Source organism: Prionailurus viverrinus, chromosome F1, assembly GCF_022837055.1.
Source record: "Prionailurus viverrinus isolate Anna chromosome F1, UM_Priviv_1.0, whole genome shotgun sequence".
NCBI classification, from domain to species: domain Eukaryota; kingdom Metazoa; phylum Chordata; class Mammalia; order Carnivora; family Felidae; genus Prionailurus; species Prionailurus viverrinus.
The window spans coordinates 34,456,846-34,478,030 of NC_062577.1; the positions used below are offsets into that span (position 1 = coordinate 34,456,846).

Below are 21,185 nucleotides of genomic sequence, written 5' to 3' on the forward strand. Positions count from 1 at the left end.
GCTTTATGAGGTTCAGTTACAGCCGAGTCCTCCATTAACACCTCCCCTGATTATTGAGAGGCTGGAAGGGCTGAACGCAGCCTCAGAGCGCGTCTCCGCGCACCAGCCCGCGTCTTTGCCCTCTGCCCACCCCTTCCTCCTCCTCCCGATTTGGAAGCATAAACTGAAAATAAAAGACAGGTGGAAGGAGCTGCGGGTCAGAGGTGAGGGATTCGGGTCAATTCCGAGAGAGACAGACAGACAGAGAGCGCGAGCGAGCTTGATTTCCACCCAACGGGTTATTTATTTGGATTAGCAGAGGAACCCTCTGCCAAGACCTGGGGACCAGCCCGCACCTCTGGCCGCAGCCTCCCGCCCTCCCTCGCCGAGGATCAGGTTCTTGGGGGGAAACGTCTGGACCTCAAGGTAAGATCCCCACGGGGGTTGTCTCCTAGGAGCAGTACTCCGGCCTGGGTGTGCGCCCGGACGGCCGGGCGCCCCAGGAGCGTCCCGAGCACTAGCGGAGGCAGGCCGGGCTTCACTCGTAGCCGCCCGACGCCCGAGGTCGCGGCGGGAGGAGCGGTTCCCACGCACCATCCCAGCGGGGTGGTAGACTGCGCCCGGGGCCCCGGGCCGCACCGCCCGGCTGACGCGCGGCTTTTCTCTGCCAATGCAGCCACCATTACAGCGTGATCAACTCCTTTGGCTCTAAGAATGCTGAACGGCACCACTCTAGAGGCAGGTGAGTTATACACCAGTTTCCTTCTCGTGTCCTCTGCCCTTTCTTTTGGGCTGCTGTGCACATCGGTGAGTGTGTGTGTTGTGTGCGCGCACACGCGTGTGAGCGCCTTCACTGGGTGGAAGAAAGAGGTGTGTGTGTGTGTGTGTGTGTGTGTGTGTGTTAGAAATTAAACCACGTTTAGAAGGCTCTAAAATGTAGTCTCGTTCAGTCTCCTGCCAAGATTCCTGAAAGCTGCGTTTCCCTCCTTTTGCCTTTTTTTTTTTTTTGAATGTCTTTGACTTTTTTGAGGATGCAGAGGGGGACGTGGAGGTCACGGTGGTGCTGAACCGCGAGTTATCCGTGGCGGCGAGAGGGATGCGCCCTCGACCCTCCCCGATGCTGCTGGGGGCGTCTCCCCACCGGAAGGGATGGGGGGGGGGCAGGGCTGACACCGCTGCTCACCTGTGTAAAGCTTAACTGGAAACTGGCTTCCCGGACATTTTTTGTTCAATGCAAACCCGCGCACCAGTTCCGGCGCGCGACCTCAGAGGCCGTGGTGCGGGACATCTCCCTTTATTCCTCGGGCGGCTGAGGGCCAGCGGCGCGGCAAATGTCAGGTAAAAGGGCTTCAGATTTCGGACGTGGCATCCGTCCACCCCCCCCCCCCCCGGAAAAGAAGCCAGGGGCCACGGAGGAAGGAGATTTGAACTGAGCGAGCGATGGGCAGGTGGCTTTGAGGGTGCCGACGAGGTGCGTGGCTCAGAGAGCGCAGAGGGGCAGGGCTGTGGGGCTCTAACGGCGCGTAGCTGGGGCGCGGCCCTGGGTCTCCCCTCGGCGCAGGAGGACTCCCCCCGGCCCAGCTCCGCTCAGCCCACTCCCATCTGTCTGGAGGGAGGCCCTCCTAGCAGGACTGAGTCAGAGATGCTCCCGTGCTGCAGCGCCCGTCTGGACCTGTTTGAACGTAGAGATTCCCTATGCGCACTGACTAGAAAAGGCCCGGTGGCTCGGGAACATCCGCTGACCCTCCGCCCAGCGCAGCCAGGGTGACACCACTGAGTGAGCGGTGCCTAACCCCAGACGACGTTGATTTCCCCGGGCCCTGGGACGTTCTCAACAGTGCCAAAGCCAGACACTGCTTCCAGAGCTGCACCTTTCAGACCAAGGGGGCTCCTCAAACAGTTCAACTGGGTCAGGAGGAAAGGTGACCTCTGCCTTTTTAAGGGCAAACCCAGGGCACAGGATCTTGGCCTCCAAGGTTCAGATATAAAGAGAACTTGAGTTGCCTATCTTATCAAGAGATGGGTCTGCTGGGGTTTTCCCTCTCTGGTTGCTCCCAGGGCAGAGCAATGCATTTCCTTTATTTCCTGTCTCTTGCTCTCTGAGGAGTTTTTCTGGGCAGGTGTCTGGGACAAAGTTGCCACTTTCATGGAGATTCCAGGACCCTGAACCCTTCGTCCCTACTCCTCTGCCCTGCTAGAGACCAACCGCCCGCTCTTCTGAAAGCTGCAACAGTAGCCAGATGGATGGATCCTGGAGCACTGAAAAGAGTGAACTGCGTGTGCCCAACTGTGAGGAGGGCTGCACCTGGCCAGGGTTCTGCCCCACTGCTCCAAATACAGCTTTGAGTTCAGAGAGGAGAGTTGACATCCTCTTATGGGCCCCAGGTGGGGGGGAGCCCACTGCACCTGTCCCATTTAGATAGGCGGAGCCCCAGGAAATGAACCAGGGAACACTCCGACTTTTATGGAGCACTCTCGGGCTATTCAGAGGGAAGACTGGCTCCAGTCCCTCCTCACCGTAGGTGAAAGAAGTCTGAGCTACAAAGATGCTCTCCTTAAAGTGCTTGCTGTCTTTTGTGAATAAGGGGTAGTAAGGGGGGCCCTCTTAGGTATCTTTCAAGGGCTCCAAGACAAAAAGGATACACCCAGTTCTTGGAGCATTCCCCACCCCCCCACCATGGGCTTCTTCTTCAAGGAAATGTGAGAGGAGGCAGAGCTGGGTGGGTGGGGAGTAATTTCTGCAGGATTAAAAAGGACCTCCCAAACTCCAGCAGCACCCCCTGCCCCACCCCTAGCTTTCTAAAAACTTCCTACATTGGCTGTGAAGGAAGACTCCTGGCAGTTGGCTTCTTTATGGGAAGTAGCAACTCCCACCGGGTGTAGGAACTTATAACCTGAGTTTATAAGAAAAAGCAGGCATAGCTGGGATCCAGCCCCAAAGACTATTGTAGAAGGGGGTCTGCCCTGCCAGTACCTGATAGATGATTAACAAATACTTGTGGAAAAGAAGAATGAATGGATGGGTGGATGGATGGGTGGATGTGTGGATGGTTTACATCATTTCTGTGATTGGCTTCCTTGGAGACTTCACAGAACTCTGGCTTTTTCTTGCAGTTGTTTGTTAAACTTTCCCTTCATAGAGTCTCTAAAGTTTCATCTCTTGCAAGAATAGGGTGGTATTCTTGGGTTCTTTGTTTTTGCTGACCCGGACCAAAATCCAATAACAGCCAAGCCAAATTCCAAACACCCCCATTTGGTAGGTGGTGATGGGGGCGAGCGGTGATGGGGGTGATGGTGAGAGCGGCAGTTTAGTCCAGAAACTAGACAAAGTCAGTCCCTGGATTGAGGTCCCAAATTTACTTTTTCCTTGGAGCTTCCTTGGGTTAACTAACTGACTTTCTTCTCAGAAACCCCTCCTCTTTCTTCTTCTCCTCCTCCTCCTTGGGGTCTGAGTCCATTTAGCTGTTGACTTGTGGGAAGGCAATCTGCCCCTTTGTGAGAGGACCTGCTGTCTCTGAAAGGGTTGCTGGTCCCAGCCCCTCCTTGGGGCCCTTCATTTGTGCACGTGGGTTTGAAAAGCTCATTGATTTCCATCCAAAGGGGCTAATTACATTACTTACAGTAAATAGCAGCCCTGCTGTCCAGTAGGGCTGCCAAAGTAGTGGGGGGGGAGGTCTCCAGCTTAGTTCACTTGATTGGCTTCATTTTTGTGTGAAATTGTGTTTTATGAGCTGTATTCTGGCACCCAGAGGACTGTAACAGCGTCCAGTCTGCAAATAACATTATTTTTGACCCTGAGAAAAGAGCAAGGGGAAGCAGTGGAGTCTTGGGTTTCATGGAAGAGGTGACTCCAGCAGCTTCAGAAGGCGAAGCTTTGGGACAGGAAGTCAGACTGCTGCAGAGAGTAGCTCCCTTCCTCCCTCCATTCTTGTCTGCTTGCCTGCCTTTTTTTCCTTCCTTCCTTCCTTCTTTTCTTCCTTCCTTCCTCTCCCTCTCATTTTCATTCTCTCTGTCATTTCTTCCCATCCCTTTCTTTCTTTCTTTCTTTCTTTCTTTCTTTCTTTCTTTCTTTCTTTCTTTCTTTCATCTTTCCCTCCTCTTTCTCTCCCTCCCTGTCTCCCTTCATCTTTCCAAATTGGGCCACTGTTCCAAGTCAGTTTCCCTAGAGGGAAGCAAGTCTGCCACCAGCATACCCCTCTGAGGTATCCAGGATGTGTCGGGACGTGAGCCATTCCTGGGAAAGCCGATGGGGGTGGTGGGAAACAGGCAGGCACTAGGGAGGAAAGAAGCAGAGAGCAGCCCCAGCTTCCTACTTTCCCTGCTTAAAGCTGGGCTGGTTCCTGCCGCTGCTGTGCGCTTCGGGCCCCTAGGGGGCTTCTGGTGGCTTGCATGAATTGACAATATCGGAGTATTGTGGACACTTTTTAATAGGGCCAAGGAGGGGCCACCGCTAACGGGAACAGAGGGAGACAGAACAATCCCGCCTCTTGTGAGGCGCAGGTCTGCCATTCTGCTTGTCAGCTCTCACCTTCCCCTCCTCCACCACGAGGAGCCCCTTTCACATCCTCCTAAAATTGCGGCACATCCAGTTTTACAAGTCCCCGTCCGACAAGGGCAGTGGGAACAGCACGCAACAGGGCAGGCACCTAGTCCTTCAGGGCCCTCCACTTGCTGCCCGCATCGACAGGTTTCAAGGGGGACCCTGGGATCCCCAGCAGATTACCTGCAAACCTGAATTGGGTAAGAGAACACCTCACCCCACATCATGGTTCAGTTGAGTACTCTCCACTACAAGTCCATGCCTCGTCCTCTACATTCATTTTTCAAAGAAAAGCTTTTTTGCCACCAATAGCCAGAATCTTAGGTTCTCCTAGCCTGTTTTTCACTTTGGAGGGGGTGGTGGTGCTCCAGGCTCTGGTAGGGTGGAGGGCCTCTAGGAGAGGTGAGGAGACCTCCTTTTAAAAAGTGAGTTGAAGAAGACGGGAAGAGAGGAATCTCTGTTTAACATTTACTTATTTGGGAGCCCCTGCAAGCTACGGACCGTAAAAGTCCACAAAGAGGAAACCCAAAGTTTGGAGCTGACATTCTGTGTGCCTTGAGCTGGGGTCTGATCTTGAACTTGGACCAAATAGATGGGCTTTCTGCCTCCTGCACAAGGGCGGGGGCAATATGGGCTCCTTTTCCCCTTTAAAACATGATTACTGGGAACTCTTGGAAGGATGTGTGTGTGTGCATGTGTGTGTGTGTGTGTGTGTGTGTGTGTGTGTGTGTGTTGGGGGGGAAGTAAATGCCCCCTCCTACTCCCCCCCCTCCAGCCCCCTCCCCTTTGTAATGTTTGTCCCTGCTTGCCCATCACCAGGGGGTTGAGAGGAGTGTGACAGGTCTTTGTTGTCTGAATAAAAATCCGTGGCAGCTCCAGGGAGAGAACTCCTCCTACTAAATTATCAAAAATGGGCTGGCTTTAGTCTCTTAACAAATTGGACACAGCTACGGCAGGAGCAGTCCCCAACCCAACCTACAGGCACTGGGAACTTGCAAGCAGCCAGGGACCGCTGAAAATAGCACTTCTTTTTCTTTCTTTGTGTTCGAAACTATTTTCTTTCTTCGCCAGATTTTGTTTTCCTCCCCCCGCTGCAGTGTTGTTTCCCATTAGTAATTCGATCTCTCAGAGCAGTAAGATTCGCCTTCTTCGTCTCCTTTCCCCTCCGCCCCTGTTTGTTTGTTTTCTGCACATCTCCTTCAGGGAGACGCTGGGGTTCCCCCCCCCCTTTTTTTCTTTTCCGAGCAGACCAATTTCCACTCCGTCTGCCTCTTTCTTCTTCCCTCTCTCCCTCTTGTCCTCTGTCCCGGAGCGCCTCTGCGCTCCTCCAACACGCAGCTCTCTGCGGTCCCTTCTGCTCCTTCACTCGGATGAGCTGAGAGCCGCGGGCGTGTGTATATGGAAATAGTGGGGTGCCGAGCAGAAGACAACTCGTGTCCTTTCCGTCCCCCAGCCATGCTCTTCCACGGGATCTCCGGAGGCCACATCCAAGGTATCATGGAGGAGATGGAGCGCAGATCTAAGACGGAGGCCCGCCTGGCCAAAGGCGCTCAGCTCAACGGCCGCGACGCGGTAAGGAAGGGCCCCCTCGGCGGCGGGAGGCAGGCGCCCCTGCGCGCTCGGCGAAGCCGGGTCTCCATCGCTGGCCGGCCGAGTTGAGGATGGAGGGTCCCAGGGAACGTCCGTTCCCGGCTGTCGGGTGGGTTTTTTCCGCGCCCACTGCCTGCCGGGCTAAGAAACGGCCGCCTTTCTGGCTTGAAATGTCTCCGCGACCGAGACCGTGAGCTCGCAACTCTCTGCCGCAGCTGTTCCCGGCAGAGCAGGGAGGGCCGGGAGTGAGAGGATGGGGATGTCCTCTTCTGCAGCCCCCAACCTCTGGTCTCCGCTACCCCCAGACTGCGGGCGCCTCCCCGGCAGGCCCCCGCCGGGAGGGCGGGAGGGCGAGCTGGGCGCGGGCAACGCGCGGACGGCGCGCGCAGCCGGGGCGTCCGGGCCAAGCAGGAGCCCAGGTGGCTCTAGTCTCTGGGTGTGGTGACCGGACCTTTGGAGAGGACTCGGACTCAACTGGGCCACCCTCAGTTCTCGGGACGCTCGGAGCTCCGCACTGCCTAAGCCGGCGATTTTCGGGGTCTCGGGCAGCCCGGCTCGGCCCCTCTAGCGAAGCGGGACGGCGTTCAACTTCCGGGCCGGGCGGGTGGAACGTGCAGGGGGAAACCTAATAAAAATCCGGAGGAGCCGGGCACCTAGCCCCAGCGCGAGAGCTTCGGAGCCCTTGAGCGGTGTAATCAACGACCACTGTTACCGCTATTCATATTAATGAAAGTCATGTCCGATTAATAAAGAAAACCAATTAATAGTCTATGTGCTTCCCTTTCCCACTTACGAGCCGGGAGGGGAAAACTGCAGAAGTCTCCGGAAATGATTTCAGCCCAACAGAGCTGTGCACATCCTTTGGCAACACACCGGGGATTGTAGCGCAAACTAACCCGGTACTCTGCCCCGAGCGGGTCAGTGGTGTTTTGGGTTCCACCAAGTAGCCGAGCTCGTGGGTGTTTCCACATTTGGAACATGAATTCTGTACCGGGGAGGAGGTGGGGGCTGGTCTGAGTAAAGGACGGGACTTTACTTTTCCAGGCCCGCCAAAGTTTTGTGGGGAAGTCCAACCCATTCCTGCTAGTCTTGAGGGAGATGTCCAGCGGTTACCTCCTTCTTTTTCTTTTTCCTTGCTGTGACTATCTTGTCTAAAAACAAAAAGCAGCAACCCAAACTCTAATTGCGTGGCGGGGCTGGGCTGGTCAAGGTGAGGTTTCCTCATCCTCCGCCGTGTCGGTGGGTCAGCCGGCGGGAAGCTTAACCTGGCCACTAAAGAGATTTTCAGGACACAGATCTCCTGGGTATGTTAATGCCGGGGAAAGAGGGACTGTGCAGAGGGGACCAGACAATGGACTCTTCCTGGGAACAGGCACTTTATACCCTTAATGGGGAGGGGACCGATATCCCTGAAAAACAGAGAACAGCCAAATCTATCCAGATCAAAACAATGTCGACCAAATTGTGAGCACGGGTATAATAATCGCTTCCTTCCTTTTAACTTAACTCTGCCCATAGGAATTTAGAGAAATACAATGTCTTAAAAAAGTCTGTGTTCGTCCAAATCTCCTCTCCACTCCGCAGTAAAAATTTCCGTTGTTTAGTTTTGTGTGCGTTGAAACCCACAATTTTTAGCTTGTACATGCGAATTGGGGAGCACGCGCCCAACCTCTGCTCAGTGCGGTCCTAGCATTTTAAAGAGGCTCTAGGTGGCCGACGCGTCTTTAGGTTAATAGTCCCAGGAGGATGCGCACGCCGGGTCCAGGCAGACACTACAGAAATGGAGTGAGTCGCGGCGGGGAATTTTCCCCGACGTTTGCCTTTGCACTGTGGCCCCTGCCCCTGGAGGTGCTCCCCAAACGACTTGAGCTTCGGAGAGGGGTCTCGAAGCTGTGCGTCCCCACCGCACGTCCTCCTCAGCGGTGCCTTGTGCTTGCCTTGCAGGGCATGCCCCCGCTGAGCCCCGAGAAGCCCGCTCTCTGCGCCGGCTGCGGGGGCAAGATCTCGGACAGGTACTACCTGCTGGCTGTGGACAAACAGTGGCACCTGAGGTGCCTGAAGTGCTGTGAATGTAAGCTGGCCCTCGAGTCGGAGCTCACCTGCTTCGCCAAGGACGGTAGCATTTACTGCAAGGAGGATTACTACAGGTATTCCCGCCCCTATCGATCTCTTACGCCCTGGTACACCTGGCGCGGCCACCTGCCCGCGCCGGGGAGCCTCCTCTCGGTTTGCCCCCTTTCGCCCCTTCGGGGTACTGTTACCAATCCCGAGACCAGGGAAGTCCACTGCAGACGGGTTCGAGCTGAGCCACCCCCACCAAGGGCAGTGAGGATGGGTGGGAGGAACCCCCAAGGTCTGGAGCTGCCAGTGAATAGCACCCATTCCCGACACTGCACAGCTCGGTAGAGGGGATCTGGGGAAAGCTCGGAATCTTGAATGCACGCCTGTCTGTCGACCAACACCGAAGCGGGGTGTTGTTCTCTCTCTCTCTTTCCGTTTACTACGAACGGGGCGAGATCCTCACCTTGGAAATGAACTGGTGGTCCAGGCGGCCGTATCCGGGTGTTATGTTTTCACAAGGGTGGCGGGAAACCGCATAAATGACCATGAAAAGGAATAATCGCCGTTGGTGAAAGAAACCTAAGCCACTCAGTTCTGAGTTCCATTCACGACGAGTTAGAACCGTGCTGGTCAGCCTGGAGAGTAAACTCGGGGGATGTTTTTTTGTGATGCTTCCCAGTTATTTTTCTGGGGTGGGAAAGAGAACAGTTATGTGCAAGTGACCTCGCTCTGCTCTCAATCAGAGGAGAGAGGTGATTAAAAAAGAATAAGCTTTCCTCTGCGGAGGCGTCTGTCTGAATGCTTTCACGTACACTCACACATCCATAAATAACAATAATAATAATACCACCCTTCATAGGATATTTTGTAACGGATGAAACGCTTTCCCTCAGCGTTGAAATTTAAGATTCTTTCCATAGCGTTGGAGTTAGCTAAGTGCGGGTTTTTGGTTTTGTTTTGTTTTGTTTGGCTTTTTGTTTGCTGTGGTTTTTTTCCTTTTAATCTTTACAGAAAAGGAAACTGAGGATGTTACCCAATTCTTCTTATTTTAATGTAAGGTTTTTTTTTGTTTTTTTGTTTTTGTTTTTTTTTTTGGTCCTGGTTCACCAGAACAGGTCAAAAAGTAAACAAAATTAATGACCAAATGCAAACGGACCCGTGTCCTCTTCTCCCAGAACCCTCCTACGTGCCCGTCTTGGGCCACCGTTGACCAAACCCCAGGTGTCACGGGTGGGAGATGGCCCCGTCTTTGCCTCAACCAGCGCCCTGACTTGACGGGTTTGTTTTTCCAGAAGGTTCTCTGTGCAGAGATGTGCCCGCTGCCACCTTGGCATCTCCGCCTCCGAGATGGTCATGCGCGCCCGAGACTCAGTCTACCACCTGAGCTGTTTCACCTGCTCCACGTGCAACAAGACCCTGACCACGGGCGACCATTTTGGCATGAAGGACAGCCTGGTGTACTGCCGCGCCCACTTCGAGACCCTCTTGCAAGGGGAGTATACACCGCAGCTGAGCTACACCGAGCTGGCGGCCAAGAGCGGCGGCTTGGCCCTGCCTTACTTCAACGGCACTGGCACCGTGCAGAAAGGGCGGCCCCGGAAGCGGAAGAGCCCAGCGCTGGGAGTGGACATCGTCAATTACAACTCAGGTGAGCCCTGCTACTTTTCCCTCACCCCTCCAGCAGCCCTGGCCTCTGGCTGCCCAGCGGAGGATTCCACAGAACTCCTTTCCCATCCGAGATCTGGTGGCAAGAGTGTTTTGCTTAACACTCCCCTTTCCTCAGCACACCTCCCTTTCGCTCAGAAGGAGGAGAAAGAAGGAGAGAAACAGAGGAGAGACAGAAGGAGAGGGGGAGAGGAGGAGAGGGGGAGAGGGAAGAGAGAGAGAGAGAGAGACCTTTATTTAGGTTGTGGCAAAAAACACATTCATAACCATGAGGCTGCAATGACTTCCCCCAAACAGGCAGAGCCAAATCCTTGTTGCCCATTAGTTAATGAGCCCATTAGTTTCTGGCTCCCAGTTGGAGCAAAACAGCCCCAGGGCAATTCCTGTGTGGAAGCCAAATTATAGATCCTGGAGGAGGTTTTCCTATATACTGGAAAAAAAAAATCTTCAGAGCCCAACTCCAGTCTGTCTAGAGGGAGCAGAGGCTGTGGTCACCAGCCCAGAGTTAATCAGGAACACAGTTGGCAGGAGTGTCGAAAACCAAATCCCTGGTCTTGGTGAGAAAGCAGCTGTAGGGGTAGGAATCACCCTCCACAGCTGAGCTGGCCTGCCCCTTGTGTAGGTCAGGGCAGTCATCCAGCCAGCTCATTCCCTGTATGATAAACCACCAGGACCTCCAGAGCCCCTGGAAAACTGAAAGACGCTCCAGGTCAGGACCACTGAGGCAGCGCGGTGGTGTGACAGGCCACTCTTTTATCCTCCACCAGCCTTCTGTCTTAATTAAAAACGAAATGCAGGCAACAGGCCTGAGAGCACACTTTCTCCCTTGCTTTGGGAAGACATGTATCACTTATCAATATCTCTCAATCATCCGTTTCCCATGGTTGGTAGCTTGCCCCTGCTCTGCATCCCCCAGGTGAGGATAGGGATGGACCTTGTCGACCACGTAGAACTCCAAGCAGGAAGGAAGCTCTTCTTAGGAGTTCCAGACACTGGGAAAAAAAAGGGGGGTCTGGAAAGCCCCCAGGCTAATGCTTGGGAAACCAAGGACTGGCTTCCCATGCCCAGCCCAGCCCTGGCTGGGAATCTCAGCCGACAGTAGACTCAGGCTAGGGCGTCCATTCTACCGGAAGGGACCCGAGGGACCCTCATTGTGGCAACCCTACTCTGTTACCATGAGCACCCAGTTACCAGCCAAAGCATGGACGTCCCAGAGCACAGATCTTGCTGGTTTTTGCCTTCCGGTCCCCAGTGCCTGGTATGGTGTCTGACCCATTGTGGCTCAAAGTTATCCAGTAGGATAAGTGATTTACCCACGGTCACACAGCCAGCGTGAACCATTTGGAACTGATAGGCCTGCTCGGAGCCCAGAGTTTCCTGGGGAAGCCTCTCAGGAAGGGCGGCTCCCCCCCCCAGCCTTCTGCTGGGCTGCCTCCTGGGGTTCTCGGCTGCTGTAACTGAGGAGAAGGAATCCCGACCCGGCCAGCGCGGCGCGCGGCGTCCCAGGGAGATTAGCGACCAGGGAGCTCAGCGCAGCGACATTTGTCCCTAGGGGGTTCAGGCCAGGGTCGCTAGAGCAAGGGAAAAGGCCAGCCGGCTCGCTCCAGACCCCACCAGGATCGGTGTGTGGCGGGGCAGCGGGCGCAGCCCCGGGTTTTGCCAACCCCCGGCTGCGGGTCGCGGCCTGGCGCTCGTCCCTGCTGCACTTCCGCGGGGGTTTGGTTCGGGGCCACTTTGTCCAGCGCGCTCATTTCATCTCCTTTGATGCGAGGTCCCCGGAGCAGGACAGGCAGGGCACTAATTGTTCTTTATTAATAGAAGATGACATCGGAATCTCGAGCCACTCACCAAGGCCCTAATGCCCTAATTAGACAGAGACAGAGACAGAGACCGAGAGGCCGGGACCCACATAACTGGAGAGTCCTTGGGAGAGAGGGAACCCCTCCGCCCAAGAAAGTGTGCAAAAAGGTGGACATTTCTAGCCACAGGGAAGCAATCCTATTTTTTCCGCTTGTTTATTTAATCTAACTAGCTCAATTTGATTTCGCCATGGATCATTCTTTAGTGGGAAGAGCTGGGAGCTTTAAGGACAATAAAATTTAGTGGTAGCTAGAGAATACAAATTTATATCTTCAAAAAAAAAAAAAAGAATGAAAATCTCCTTCTACTTAGGCCTTTAGTTTGTATATTAATGCTGCAAGGTTTCTCGAGAAAGGTGATGCTGTTTAGCTCCTGCAGGAGGAGACGGTTGCTGAGGCCTCACTATCCGGAATTTGAACATCACACGACCTCAGACTGGATGTCTTTTAATTAGTATCCACCCCATCCTTTCTGGACTTTTCCTAGAGATACAAACGAATAGTACATACTTCTTTAAAATCAGATGGAAATAAATAATCTAGAGAAACTGGATCAAAGATACATGACCAGAAATCAATCCCACTGTTTTTAAAAAAAAGGTTATGCATCTAACCATCTATGCCAGTTTGTTACAAAACTAGCAAAAGAAAAGCTTCAGCAAATTGAAAACATGTTAAAAGGTAGAAAATGAGATGGACCCACAGTTTTAACTCATTATTTTTGCTTTCTTTGGGTCTTATATTGCCATCTCTGCTTAATTGTAAACTAGTTTCAGAAAGAGTAGCGTTGACACTAAAATGCAATCTATGAATTGATATATTAAAAAAAATCCTATACATTAAATGTGTTTATGATTCAAAGACGTCCAGAGAAGATGTGAAAGGTGGCAAAGATCAGTTAGTGTTTGACATCTGGCAAATGCCTTTTAGCGAGAATATTACTAATTTAGTTAATCCTCCCTGTGCAGATCCCAGGCAGATATTTTAGAAAGAGACATAGAGAGTTTATTAGGAGTCCTAGATTGAAAGGCAGCCCTCCAGGAGTGAAGATTTAGTGTAGGATAGGCAACTCCTATTTGGGTAACTTAGAGATAGTGGCGAGACTAAATTTTTGCCAGTTTTTAAAATCTGCTTTCCTTGGGTTTTCTTGGAGTCTAAAGCTCCTGATAGTTGTGAAATTAGCCTGGCACTGACCCCTAGTGGTCTCCCAGGGATCAGTTAGTCCTCAGAAGGTTACATACCTTCGGAACAGAAACTCGCTTTAGTACAGGTGACCATTATTATTTCATCAGTGACTGGAAAAGAAAATATTTAGATCTTCTCACTGACTTTATAGTGTGTCAGATGTGTACTTATAGGTGGACGTTTAAAGTAGTTTTAAGAGAGTTGTCATTCCATCTCATAATTCAGGGGGTGGGGGGAAACAAGTATACTTCTGAAGTAGACCCTGGGGAAACACAATCACTTGCAAGTTTATATAATGCATCTGTAGTTAAACACAAACAATTTAGGATAATGCACTGAGTTACCGTGTGGAAGAACTAGATTGCTCTTTTCAGTTGAGTAATATGATAACACCGTCACAGGAAAAGCATACAGTAATATCTGTTTAACAAAGAGCTAACAATCTTCTTACACACTGAACCGTATACTGTGTGGAAACAAGTCCCATAATTGTGTTTAATGAACTAACGTTATCTGCTGAATTTTTAATCAGCAATAATGAATGTAGAATGCATATTTAGAAAAGCAGTTTAATCAAACTGTTCTATGATTATTTTCCATAAACTTCATTTTAAAGACTAATGAGTGCATAGTGAGGTTAGGAATCACATTCATCTCTAAGAAATAATACCTTGAGTTGGGGCAGTGGCTAAGGGCATTAGTTAAGCACTTAGTTAAGTCCTCTAAGTGTAATATTCAATCTGATGTGTTCAGGAAAAGTTAAATGTTACTCACATACGGTAAGAATGAAATCTTATTTGAAGAAGCCCCAAAGCCAGGTGTGCCTCTTTGACCATTTTGTGGTGGGTACATTTATAATCTGGTTGTGAAATATAGCTCAGTTTACTAGAGATAAATATAGTTTTATAGTAGGTCTTAAGAGGCTGTTTCATCCATTTGAGGCTATGAAAGTGCAATTCTGTAGAATATTTGAACCCAACATATCCCCCACTGGGCTAAAATAGGATAAAATGTAGTGTATATTCTTTCTCTTATCTCTGAGGGTATGTTACTTTTCTGGGCAATTTAAAAGAAGGATATGGTCAACATTTGTATGTATATGGCCAACTTGGATTCCATTCGAGTTGACTTGGCTTTGCATTAATAGTCACTTGATTTTATTGATGAACAAAGATTCAAAATCTTGGTGGAATGCTTTTGAGTCCTGGCCCTGTGCTTGACTCAGGGGACCCAAAGGTGAATAGTATATAATCTTTCTCTCAATGAACTCATCTGCTCTTTTGCCAGATGTGCCCTCCTACTTGTGTATCTTATGGAAATTTAAACAAAGGAAACATGAATTCATGCCTAATGTAATGTCTTCTTACAATAGAGCAAATTTCTTGTTAAATGGATTTTGTGATATGCCTGACCTCTTGGTTGATGGCCCAAACTACTGTTTCTGCTGATTATGCTGGTTTACCAGAAAGTTTCAGAACATAATTCTAACCAGAGCAAAGCAGGCAAATAATATTTTATCAAGCAGAAGAGCTAATATTAAGAAATGTTTTACTTTCTTCAGTAAAGTAGTATGCCACCAAGTAACATGATCAGGTTAATTTTAGATATTCTATTATAATGTGCTAAAATGTAGGATGATCAGATCTGAAAATACATCGTATAAATACCTGAAGTAAGGGTTTAAAGAAAAAAAACCGCCATGCCCTTTAAGTTGAGAAGTTGGTCGAATCAGTAAATATTTAGCAAAACATTTTTCATTTTGTAGTCATATTTCCTACACAGAGCCAGGAGGTTATTGGAAATGACCTTTTAAATGTGCAGCTTTACATCCTGGGGATAATGACTCTCAGGCTGGTTTCAAAGTCTGGGTCGTTTTACCCTCAATGCTGAGCAGAGCTCTGCAGGGAGAGAGATGTCACCCTCTTTCTGCCAGACCAGCCAGGGGCACAGCTCAAATCCCACTCACAAACCTCCACAGCAAAGAGGGCCAAGATCTGAGCTGAGAAATAAGCACCAGCAGTGTCTCTGAACTGTGAGCTGTGGGGAGTGCTCCAGGCATGAACTGAGTGAAGAGAAGTCTGGGCTCATTCTCTTTCAGAAATATTTATTAAAATAACTCCAAGGGAAAACTGTTTTCTTCCTGGCACTGCCCTATATTAAGCAGCTATAGCTAAAAACCCTCAAAAATAATATTCTTAGGATTACATAAGAAATCTACAAATTCTAATTTTGTAAAACTCTCCCCCTTCTCCAGCTACTTGCCACCTTTTTCCTGATTGAGAAGACTCGAGGAACATCAGAACAAGCTAAAAATTGGAACTGACTTAGACTCTTCCTTAGTTGGTGGGTTCTCAGAAACTCTCAGATTGGAGAGAGATGAAATGGTTTGCATATCCCTCACGACAAAGAGCAGTGCCTTCAGAGAGTATGTCTCATTTCACAAACACAGACAAAGTGTGGAGTCTCTAAAAACTGTTGTGTGCGCTGTAGGGCAGGGTGCGGTTGTGCATAAACGTATTAGAGTCTATCCTTTTTACTCCTGGGATGTTTCTTTCACACTTGCGACTTCTTCATCTTCTCGAGCTTTCCAGCAACCATTATACAAAAGAGAGGATTCATCTAACATTTTTCCATTACATAAACTTTGGTTGTGGCCACGTGAAGAGGCTGCTTTGGCTGACTTTGGTAATTAACCTCTGTCTTGTCTCGATACAGCTTATAATTGGGTCGGCAGCCTTTCCCACCGTTGCTTTATTTTCCTAGCATCGCACAGCCCGCTACCGCTACCGTTGCAGCAAGTGCGGGACTTCCCACTGAGCAGTTGTTTGTTTGTTCGCTGATCCCGCAACAGGTTGTAACGAGAACGAGGCAGACCACTTGGACCGGGATCAGCAGCCTTACCCACCCTCACAGAAGACCAAGCGCATGCGCACCTCCTTCAAGCACCACCAGCTCCGGACCATGAAATCCTACTTTGCCATCAACCACAACCCGGATGCCAAGGACCTCAAGCAGCTTGCTCAGAAAACAGGCCTCACCAAAAGAGTTTTGCAGGTAAGAAACCTCCATCATTGGCTGTGTATAAATCTCCCTTACCCTTGCCAGTAAAAACAGTTCTCTTCCCTGTGTAGAGCAATACAGATATTTCCTGTACTGCTTCTCATTAGTTTACCTTAGTTATCTCCCCAGAGGGTGTGCGGAAATTTTGCAGGGGCTTCCGGGAGGGTGCCCAAAGAGAGACCCAGGATCTTCTGAAATGCAGCCACATTCTTCCTTCCTATCGATGGAGAGATGGGGCCACCCAAGCCAGCACAGCTCACCTCACTGATCTGCTAATGTGGGTGATGTTATTTGTACAAGTTGTGGCTTTAGAGATTTCCATTCACGTTAGGCTCAGTGCACAGACTTGAGGGGGACCCGCTGGTGCTGTTTTACTTCAGCAAACTCTTGGCAGCCTCACTCACATGCCATGACCTTCCAAATTCAGATCGACCCCCCCCCTTTTTTTTTTTTTTTTCATTTTTTCAACTCTGGAAAAGCCACAGCCATGGTTAATGTGTCTCAGCAACCAAGTGTAGCAAGAATTTTCCCATTTTAACAAACTGTAGAGCAAAACTAAATACTGAGAGTTAGACCTGCTGTCCAATTGTTTTTCTAAACTTGTGAGGGTAAGAGTATACAACTCATGAAATTATAGTGGGTTGCTGTGGGTCACCTGTGATCTTCTTCTACTTCTCAGTGACAAAGAGCAGGCATTTAAAATTCCACCGACCAGTTTCTGGCTGCTTGGGGTCTGTGGCCCTGGGTTTTTCCTATGTGGAGAATAGTTATCACGGGTCAGACTCAAGAACAGCCTGAAATCTGTTTCAGTGATGTTCATTTCATAGGAGTCCTTCTTACTTTGTGAAACTTTCAATGACCCTACCTTTCCTCATTCTCAAAAGATAACAAACGCTTAAGGAATCAGGATATAGTTTCCCCCTCGTATCTCTGTGCCTTCATGTCTATGGTATCTCCACTTAAGCATCAGTTGTCCCAAGTGGCACTTGTTAGTGCTGGGGGGATATATACAGTTGAGAGGGAGTACCCATAGTATTACTTGAAATACTCTGTTTAAAAAAAAAAAAAGCCAAAAACCAAAAACAACAAAAACAAAAACAAAACAAACCCCAGCCCTTCTCTCCCAAGAAAAATAAAAACAATTATATTTAAAAAGAAAACATACTCTCAAAAAAAGAAAAAAAGAAAAAAGAAAGCAAGCAAGAAAAAAAAAAAAAGAAACAAAAAGGAAAGACAAAGAGAGAGAGAGAAACAAAAGAAGTCTAAAATAAACATCGGTAAAGAAATCAATTGGGATTGGTTTGCAGGTTTGGTTCCAAAACGCACGAGCCAAATTCAGAAGGAACCTTTTGCGGCAGGAGAATGGGGGTGTTGATAAAGCTGATGGCACGTCGCTTCCGGCCCCGCCCTCAGCAGACAGCGGCGCTCTCACTCCACCCGGCACAGCGACCACTTTAACAGACCTGACCAATCCCACTATCACTGTAGTGACATCCGTGACCTCTAACATGGACAGCCACGAATCCGGAAGCCCCTCACAAACTACCTTAACGAACCTTTTCTAACATTGGTTTTTGTTTTTGTTTTTGTTTTTTCATTCTTCCTCTTCTTTTTATTATTATTCTAATTATTATTATTTTATTATTTACAAGATTTTTTTTCTAACCCACAAGATATTTGGGAAATAAAAGCAACAGCTTGGTGTGTAGCATCTGCAGCCACTTGGCAAATGAGTTTACAGAATTGTCTCCTTTACGAAGTGTTTTTTTTGTTGTTGTTTTGGTTTTGTTTTGTTTTTTTTTTGTTGTTTTCTTTTTGTCTACAATGTGTATTTGGATTTTTTAAAAAAAATAATTAGAGCTTTCAGTTGGTAAGGAGAGTTTTTGAATTATTCTAATAAGTGCCTCTTAAAATTGTATGTTACTTATTTCCAGAATCTCGAAGAAAAAAAAAATGGTATGATAATGGGCAAATAATCATATTCCCAATTAAATGATTAGGTTAATAAAGAATCAGATAATTAAAGTTATTTTTTAAATCTTGCGATTGTATGTATACTTATGGAATTTTGAAAACTTCACATTGTTTTTTTTTAATTTTAAAAGTGAAAAAATGTTTTGATTATTCTTTCATCTTACAAATGAGGAATATGATTAAACAAAAAGCATTAACTATAGCAGCTCTAAATATTAAAGATTAATTAGGTGAGAAATCTGCTCTAGCAATGTGACTTTTCCTTCTTTTTAGGGGTGTACATCCCAAGAACACTTGTTAGTTATTTGCTTTTCAACATTTGAAAAATATTTTAACTCCCTGTGTATCTATGAAAATTCCATATAGAGCTTGAAATTCTATACTTTTAACCTAAAGCTAAAAATGATAGTTCTAAAACCATTCTTTCTAAATTAATTTTTTTTCCTAGGGAAAATGGAAATAAGCAAAATATAATTTTTTAAGAAGTTAAAAAAATCAGTATAATTTAATTAATAGCTCTATTAATTGGCTTCAGCTGTACCATGATATTGTATCTGGCATTCTATATGAATTATGTTAAAAAAGAAAACCTTAGTAGACTAATATCGACAATGAGAATTCTTTGGTTTGTTTTGCTTTATTTTACTTTGGCATAGGTTGATATATTTGTCAGAAAAAAAAACTTTTCTGGCATTACAGATTTAAAGTTATTAGTCTTAAAGTAGATAAACTCAGAAGCCTCGTGGATGCTGATCTGAATATATTTCCTAGTTTACAGTAGCATTATTTTTCTTTTAATTTAAGCTAAAATCTTAATGGTCTGGGCAGTGGTGAATGTTCATCTATACGCTTCTGTTGTAGTTAAATACCAATTAGATTGTGGATTTCCTAAAAAAAATAAAAAAGAAGTCAAGATATATGTCTTGCTTTAGTGGATTGTTAAGAATAACTTTGCACATATTCTCCACTTTTTGGACCCCTTAAATCTCCTTTGGTGGTCGAAGTGGCTATTTAATAGATTTTAAAGGTGTCCTTCTGGCTGTATAAATGTGTGGTTACATATTGACAGTTCACTGCCCACATTAAAGTGCATTATTGTAACTTTTGCTCAGGGTCTTTAGAAAATTAGCACAGAAAGTAGCTTATTTTTTAAAAAAAAGATGATGGAAGATAAGTTAACACTGTAACAGAAGAAAGGTGTGATTGCCATTATATATTTAGCAAGTGTGGTTATCATCTTATATGGAGCTTAAATCTTGACTTTTCATATTTCTATTACATTTTGGGCATTTACCACTAACCAGACCAAACAACCTTGGTAAGGCTGAGATCTTATTAATACACTTTTACAGGTAAAATATTGATACTTATAAATTTTGTTCTTTGACAGAACAATGTATGGTACTATAGATCTACTTTATTAAGTAGACTAATTATAACTCAGTTCTCCTACGTGCCTTATGATATAACTTGGAAGTAAGTTTGTGAAAAATCAGGATATATGTGTTGTTTGTTAAATTAACTGTTTTAAGCCCTTTTGACACCTCACTAGTTTTGTACTGTTTTACCTCTTATTTCCGAAACTCTTTTTATGGTGTATCCTGTTAGAGGGGACAGACATGTCATAGAAAGCAGTTGTGCACTCTTTCAAATATAGTTGATAAATTCAATAATCTTATATATTGAGCTTCGTGTTTATAGTACAGTAAGTGGTCTAGCAAAATTGTCCATGTTTCTTTGTTTATTGATAAATGCATTGTATAGAAACTATTTCCCCTAAATATTTATGGACCAAACAATTGTGATATATCCTATTAAATTTGTGTGAATAAACCATTTTGAATCTAAGGAGTTTTATTTCCCATCAATTTAAGGTTTAACTGTACTAGTGTGTTTCCAATATCTATATGTAAAAGCTATTAAAGTGGGAATACAAACAATTTTTAAATATTCAAACATACAAATAGTTTTCAGATTTCCAAACTTCTGATTCATTTTAAATGTACACACCGTTGCATATGCAATGTAATTCAACCTCGAATTACCTTTTAATATATTTTCTTATAATAAAAGTAATGCCCCACCGATTTGACTCCGCCCAATTTTTAGAATTAAAAAAAAAGATAATTAGCAGACAAAGTAATTGCATGAAAAGAAACTTAACTATGATTAAGATTTAATGTTAGGTCTATTGAGCACAAATGGATATTTGTAAATCAAAATAGAAATTGCAGACCCCTAAAAGCCAAGTTGCTCTGTAGTTAATAAATTGTCACTATGATTTTTTTCAGGGAGAACAAATCTTGGGGCATTACAGCCAAACATCCCGACGTTTGAAAATTCCCTAAAGTATTAAAAGAAGGGGAAAAGTTTGATCGGAAATCCACTGCAGTGAAGACAAAGACAATATTAGGTTATGATAATCATACATTTTAAAATCTATTGAGCCAAAAAAAAAAAAAAGAGAGAGAGAGAGACAGAGAGAGACTTAAATGTCATTTACTGAATGTTAACAAAAATTCTGTTCTTTATGGTGTCTAACACAAATGGAGGCTTAAAGTTATGTGGTTTAAAACAAAATTAGTTAAGCCGTGTATAAACCAGAGCAACCTGGCAGTAATATGCCCACCCCATATTTGAAGAAAATTATTATTGCTAAAAAATCCCACACATTTGTCAAGCACAGTAGTTGTAAAATAAAGTCCAAAAACATTCATTTCACCTGCTTACTAATGTGTATTAGTCCTATCTGTTGATGGCATTTTCCAATTGTAAATTCAAAGAAAAGCTATCACTCACTTGAGAGTATAGGAATCAAAACCCAGTAATTTTAGTATTATTGTTTATTACTTCCTTTTTAAACAGAAATCTCTGCATGCACTTTTACATCTGTCACTCCTAGTGTACATCTCTGTATGATGACTTATCTTTGCTGTTTCTTGTATGATAAATAGCTTTCATTAATAAACATTTTATTTGATGCGAACATAGTTAACTTTATGTTAAATACACACTGTTGAAATTACTTTTGAACACTGTCTTAAGAGGCAGCACAATACATTTCCAACTTGTTATACTTAGTAAAAAAAAAAAAATCCAAACAATATAATGAGGTTAAATTCTGGTAGCCTAGGATAAAATGACTTACTTGGTTTTTAACTTTTCATGACTTTTTATTTGTTGTATTCAATTGGCCCATGTATTAAAAATTACCAAAAAAAAAAAAAAACCCACAGAGAAAACACAAATTACGACAAAAACTAAACCTTAGA

General features: G+C 46.4%; 1 protein-coding gene across 4 annotated transcripts; it reads left to right on the plus strand.

Annotated features, from left to right (window-relative positions):
• The first annotated feature begins 693 nt into the window (after positions 1-693).
• Positions 694-20,911, plus strand: LHX9 (LIM homeobox 9). 4 transcript variants are annotated; one of them, XM_047840771.1, is made up of 6 exons: positions 694-721; positions 5,973-6,091; positions 8,054-8,256; positions 9,463-9,818; positions 15,731-15,933; positions 17,247-17,504. In XM_047840771.1, exons 1-6 carry the CDS (start codon positions 694-696, stop codon positions 17,502-17,504), a joined length of 1,167 nt encoding a protein of 388 aa, XP_047696727.1. The 4 variants fall into 4 exon arrangements, with proteins under 4 accessions (XP_047696727.1, XP_047696726.1, XP_047696729.1 ...); XM_047840770.1 differs by lacking the exon at positions 694-721 and adding an exon at positions 13,586-13,591 and having other exon boundaries at positions 5,794-6,091; XM_047840773.1 differs by lacking the exons at positions 694-721; positions 17,247-17,504 and adding an exon at positions 20,205-20,911 and having other exon boundaries at positions 5,794-6,091.
• Positions 20,912-21,185: the final 274 nt, after the last annotated feature.

Excerpts from the sequence above, each read along its gene's own strand:
- LHX9 (XM_047840770.1), top strand. The coding sequence starts at position 5,918 with ATGGAAATAGTGGGGTGCCGAGCAGAAGACAACTCGTGTCCTTTCCGT. Across the intron at positions 8,257-9,462 it reads TGCAAGGAGGATTACTACAG|AAGGTTCTCTGTGCAGAGAT; the intron begins GTATTCCCGCCC and ends TTGTTTTTCCAG. Across the intron at positions 15,934-17,246 it reads TCACCAAAAGAGTTTTGCAG|GTTTGGTTCCAAAACGCACG; the intron begins GTAAGAAACCTC and ends ATTGGTTTGCAG.